The 6,225-nt window shown below is 32.5% G+C and overlaps 1 protein-coding gene across 1 annotated transcript; it reads right to left on the bottom strand.

Annotated features, from left to right (window-relative positions):
* Positions 1-915: 915 nt before the first annotated feature.
* On the bottom strand, positions 916-5,375 carry LOC116336594 (sphingomyelin phosphodiesterase-like). Its single transcript, XM_031760536.1, has 12 exons — positions 5,074-5,375; positions 4,868-5,007; positions 4,636-4,794; positions 3,764-3,916; positions 3,541-3,693; positions 3,310-3,420; positions 2,375-2,512; positions 2,276-2,310; positions 2,014-2,205; positions 1,798-1,885; positions 1,295-1,747; positions 916-1,105 (listed from the first exon to the last, which is right to left on the bottom strand). Exons 1-12 carry the CDS (start codon positions 5,186-5,188, stop codon positions 989-991), a joined length of 1,854 nt encoding a protein of 617 aa, XP_031616396.1. The 5' UTR covers positions 5,189-5,375; the 3' UTR covers positions 916-988.
* Between the last annotated feature and the right edge of the window lie 850 nt (positions 5,376-6,225).

Genomic DNA, 6,225 nt, shown 5'->3' with positions numbered 1-6,225 from the left:
CGTCAAAACAATCACAAGCCGGGAAGCACAAAATTGTTCATTGAAAATTCTCAAGCCGATGTTGGTTCCAACATCAACATTATTGGTCATCAACATCAATATAGCATTTTATGTGTGTCTGCAAGACCACCTCTCTTGGGGTGCAAGGCTCTATATAATGCTGGTACTCGAGAAATGGTTTATGTCTACAATGACATTAAATCGCCGCGAGACATACGATATTATTTTTGTTCATTTCTATTTCAATGGGAATATGCCAGAAAAAATTTCACCTACAGCTAAAATCGAAGTAAAAACAAAACATTTTGTTCGCTTGTAAATAACTTTTTCATTATCAAACAATGACGGAATATTATACATTCACGTCTGCATCATATCGTTTTTTCGAATGAAGTTCTCATGCAACACATTTGATTTATTTTCCTTCTATTCGCTTAATAGCCACAAAGAACATGTTTTTATTATTTTTCAAACATTAATTCATTTCTTTTCTGGAAAGAATCTCGATCTCTTTGTCTCAATATTTCAATAATTCACAAAAAATATGGAAAAAATGTTATGCATGAAAAGTATTTCAAAGACCAAAAATCTTAACTATAGTTCTTCTATAGAAAGGTGTCAACTCAAATAATCTTTATTATTCTCGTTGAAAAAACAAAGAAGATATTAATAAAATCTTAAACAATGAGCTGTTTTCACTTGACCATTTTATTCAATATTTTCAATCAAAATGATATATTTTTTATATCTGTTAAAGAATCCAACAAAAATGCACACCAGTGCAACATATAAGTAGACAGTGTTAAGAAAAAAACTTTAAAGCCGCCTCCACCAGTTTCCGGGGGCTTTCTGCAATTGATCAGAAGTTTTCAAATATAAAAATCCAAAAGCTTGATTAAAAAGAACTGTTAAAAATTTTCCGTTTTCTCTTAGGTTGAATATTTTATTCAAATCGCTAAATGCTCAAAAATTTAGTATCAGAAAAGATTCAGAAGAAGGTATTTTCCATATCGCCATTTGTTATAAGCCGTAACTCTTCCAGACAAGCATCGTTGCAACCTGATTCCATTTTTGGTGAAGCCAGTTTGTACTTGTAGCTCCAATACTGTAATTATCAAGAATTCATTATTTTTCAAATATACATAGGTAATGTTATGGAAATTTTCGTGTCAATTTTTCACACAAGTTCAGGCTCAAATTCGACCGTAAACTTGTGCCTGATAATGATAGTTTTGCGTTAAAATTTGTTTCTTGGAAAGTATTTAAATTCATTGACTACCTTGTAATTAATTACCTTGTATAGGGCGCTTCGATCATGTCGAAAAGTATCGTTTACCAATTTGCTCAAAGTGTACGGGCTCATATCAGGGACCGAAAATGCATCACGGAACGAATATTCTCTAAACCACCTTGGTGGTTGTCCAGGGGTCATATTTGCTTCAGTCAAATTAAAGATAAAAGTTTCCTGGTCTACTATTTCAAAAGTATTATTGTCGGCCAAATACAAACGATAATTGGAATTTAATCCAATGAAACTCGTGCCACTACCACCATTATATGCTACATTCAATGGAATGGGATTGTCATCATCCTCCGAATAAAACAGAGTAAATTCATCGGTATGCGTGTGACCGTTAAATTGGCCGCTAATTATGTGTGAAAACTGTATAATCAGTTTATTGTATTCACGGTTCCAAGCCCGAATACAACTTGACGTGTTTGGCGGAATATGTCCAAGAATATGAACCTAAATATAAAGTTACTATGTAGTATTTTATATTAATACAGGATGTGTACCTTTTCATTGTTTTTTTCAGCCTCCAATAATGTATCTCGTAACCAGCTCAGTTGTACAACCATTTCTTCGGAACTATACAAAAGCCATCTTTTTGTATAGAGCATATAATATGTTAATATTTTGTAGTGGTTAAAAATAAAAAATTTCAAGATGGCAAATAGATTGAAGAATAACAAAAAATTTTGGTGACTTGTACTCTCATAAATTCCACTTACATATTATGCGTAAAACAAAGATTGTTATTGAGGACAATTATTCGCAAGCCCGACCGAAATGAATAACTATAGTAACCTCCACGTCGAAAAGTTGATAAAGCGGTTTGAGGTAGCCAATCAGACCAAAGATCAGCCGCAATTTCATATAACCACTTTGAATTTATATATTCTGACGTCGATTCTGGCGCAAACCTAAATGAAATCAGTTAAAAATGATAATCACAATGATTGAAGATAAATGCAATTATAAATGAAATCTCACGCATCTGATGGATGGATGTCATGGTTTCCAATCACCTGAATAATTACAATAAATAAAATTGGATAAGACTTTGCTCATATATTTTTACACAATAATCACCATTATAACAGGCGTTTTTGGAAATTTTTCTTTGATCTGTTGAGTTACAAACTCAATAGAATGTTTAATGCTTGACTTCGTTGTCAACCAACTGAAATGGTCAGCGAAATCACCAGTGTAATAAATTAGATCGATATTCTGTGAATAAAAATGCCAAAAATGGTCAAACATTGAATTGATTGCAGAGCTGTCAACGTACATCCAACAAATTCTTCGTTTGTTCGTAGCGTTTTTTTAAATTTTGTTCGCTCGTTCGTAGAATTGTATTGCGTTCATTCATTCGTGGAAAATCAAACGTTCGGATTGTTCGTTCGATGTTCGACGACAATTTATGAATCAGTCGAATTGGAATACGGGAGTCAACATTTTGCTTATTTTCTACGATTTCTCATCGGAAAAGCAAAAAAAAATGATTTAAAGTTTTTCCTATTTCCATTTAGTAGTGCAATATTATTATACTATTTATTTATTTATTATTACTGTACTTTTACTTTTTCGCACACACCAGTGTCACCACTTTTAACAGTGACAGAATGTTATTTTTGTGTGGAAAAAATGGCCTGTGCAAAGTTTTAGCTTATTATGATATCATACGGGCATAGCTTCTATACAAAAATTTCCATTTTTAGTAAAAAAAATTATAAAAAGTGCGTCGAAAATTACTTGTTCCGCAAAACTAATCTCAAATTAAGTTTTCTCGTGAATTCAAATTTACAGTAAAAGATATGTAGTAAATGCATGCTGTGCGGAAAAGTTCATCTTATGGATGTAAGACATTTTATTTATAAAGTGTTCGTACGAACAATCCAAACAACGAACCAACAATTCGAACATTTAATTTTCTATGGACGAACGAACTAACGAACAAACAATATAAAAAACGCCACAAACACACGAACAGTTCGTGCACATGTTTGATTGATTTGTCCCATTACCTTATGATTAGTTGCTACTTGTGAGCAAATATTTTCGATCAAATGGCTTGGTGAATCGCACGATAAATAATCTCCCCAATATCCAGCTTCTTGTGTCGAATTTTCTTTTGGCTAATTTGGTTTAAAATTGTAGGGCGTTATATTATATTGAATATAAAATGAAAAAGGCAAAATATTTCAGTTACTACGAAAGTTGTTAAAAAACATCTTTCTCCAAAAGTTTATACTCACAATGCTTGTATTGCGACAGCAAAGAAAATCAATACAATTCGAACTACTACCAGCAGAATAATATGGATCAAAGTGAAAGTCACTTAAATGTGCTATGGTAAGAAATGAGCTAGAGTTTGTGGCTTTTTCTCCAAATTGATATTGCTTTGGAACCTATTCAGGCGAAAGTTTTTTTTGTTTTGTTGGATTACTAACCTATACAAAATTTATTCGAAATACATACTTTAACTACTGGTTCCATGCCATGAGCTGGTTCAATAGTGAAATCAATCACATATTTATTTGCACTACACCCATCGTATTGGAATAAAATTCCGCAAATCCTTTCCGATGACAATTCATTAGTACGATGCTTTAAAATGTACTTAATGGTTGGCTATAATTTAAAAGACAAAGAATGATTTTCAACAATGAATATTAGGGTTCTTCATTTTTGGTAAAAAAGTGATAGAAAAACCATCAAAATTGTTCCCTTTCTTTTACGTATAGATACAAAGATTATACGCGATTCTAGTGTTTTTATATTTTCGGTTCGCATTTCATAATCTAATCCAAATACGGGTTAAACTTCCACATCTTTCAAAGTCTGTAGTGTATGAAATTGAATAATGCACACAGAAAAATATACAATAAAAACAAGATGACATGCCGTATAAAATTCGGAACTAATAGTTGAAATCCGTCTAAAATTGTATTTGTCCATTTAACTTTCATACAAAATATCGTTTTAGTGTATTCTCTTTTATGGGGTTCTCCTTTGTTTATGTTTTGGAGAAAAACAATAATTCATGGAGATATGGTTCGCAATCAGCCATCAATTTTCTACATGGGAGCCGGCGGATCAACATCAAACGTGGCAATTGTATCATCGACTGGTCGATGAATTAATGACAACACAAAATTGTCAAACGATTTCCGCAAGCAACTCGACGCGATCGATACAAGAAATGTGTGGGATTGCCACCACTAATTGTGACCAATGTGAGCAAAATTCGACTGTAAACTTATGTCTGATAATGATGATTTTACGTTAAAATTTGTTTCTCAATTTTATCTATTACAGTAGATATATTTACAACTCTCCACTCCACTCACCCCATATATATTTATCATGCCAATGCACACGTAGTCTGGTTCTTCTGCCAATATTGTGCACAAATCAAATAAATATTCATCAAGATTTTGTTCGAAATGATTTTGATAGTAAGTCAAAAAGGTGAATGAAAATGCGCGACAAATGAGACATTTTTTTGGCTAAAAGGGAGATAAAAAAAATGGGTCAAAATATCATAGATAGATAAAGTGCTACTTTGATAATAAAACATACAGAGTGACAGTTGGGCAATTCTTCAACTTTCAAATTGATTTGCTTTGGTATATTAAGGGCGTTTCTTAAATCTTCAGTGAGTGTTCTGTTGTTCCGCCAATATTGCTGAAAAAGTTGTTCAAATTTGAGCTCGTACGTGCCTAACAAAGTAGTTCAGTTGGTTTTTAAATTGTCATTTTCTGTATTTAATTTACACATTTACGAACCCGCATTAACAATGTTATCACCAGTTTCACTCGTTTTTTTCGAACCGTTACAACAAGATAGAAAACTTGCCAAAAGTACATACAACAACAGAATTTTCATAGTGAATTTATTCATTTATTCATATCAAAGAAAAACTTTTTGTGCATTAATTAAGTGATAATTTCACATTTGAATATAACACTTTATACATTCAATCAAGTACTTCACTCTATTTATTAACAAACGTAATTTTGTGCGTTCGGTATGAAGCATACGGACTTTATTTCTGTTTTTGGTAATCTTAATCTGTATTACGCCGCTAACATTCAAATACAACACAAAGAATCACACACTCGTTTATATGCTTTTTAAACGCATGTAATTGAGTTTGTGAGTGTGAATACATGAGAGTGACCACTGACCTAAGTACTCTGTTGATAAGATAATGCAAAGCAAGTAAATGGTGGAATATTAATATTGTCACATCGCACAGGGTGTCTCATCATCTCAGGGTCGCAAAACTTCATCGGATCAAAATATAAATTTTTGATTCCCTCAAAATTCGGATTCGCTATGCATAAATACTTAAGAATTGATATTTTGTGAGGGGGGCGAAGGGATCGATTTCCCCTCCAAAATGAGTATTTCTCCAAATCGATCAAAATAAAGTGAAAAATAAGTTCGAATATTTATCCTTTTATGGTTACAATGTCTTCTATGGATCTTCCCTTACAAGATAGACTGATTTAAGGGCGAACACTGAGCGTGTATGTAGATTTTGTTAGTGTAATTTGGTTAGTTCGAACTTTCACCGCTTCAATTTATAATTCAAATCAAATGCATTCGAGTGCGGCGCTGCTTGCATGTCCTTATTCTTACGCACAGTGTTCGTTTAAGGGTATGTCTGTAGCCAACACTAGCCCTGTATAGAGCTATGTACTCAACATTTTGCGACCTCGTATTTTTTCATGATCTACCCCTGTTTTGTTCAGATAATCAAATAAATCAAATTTAGATTAATTTTTTTGTTGAATCCATTTCCTTTATGTTGGTAACATTTTCCCTTTGTACATATACAATAAATTTATGAACAAGAGTTTTTTTTAAATTATCAATAATATAGAAAATGATAGTCAAACGATACGTGTTGATACGGGAATGTTCATACGGGA

This window comes from Contarinia nasturtii, unplaced genomic scaffold, assembly GCF_009176525.2.
Source record: "Contarinia nasturtii isolate CC-2019 unplaced genomic scaffold, AAFC_CNas_1.1 Cnas_scaffold_187, whole genome shotgun sequence".
Classification (NCBI taxonomy): domain Eukaryota; kingdom Metazoa; phylum Arthropoda; class Insecta; order Diptera; family Cecidomyiidae; genus Contarinia; species Contarinia nasturtii.
Note: the sequence above shows the minus strand (reverse complement) of the source record. Positions and strands in the feature narration are given on the sequence as shown.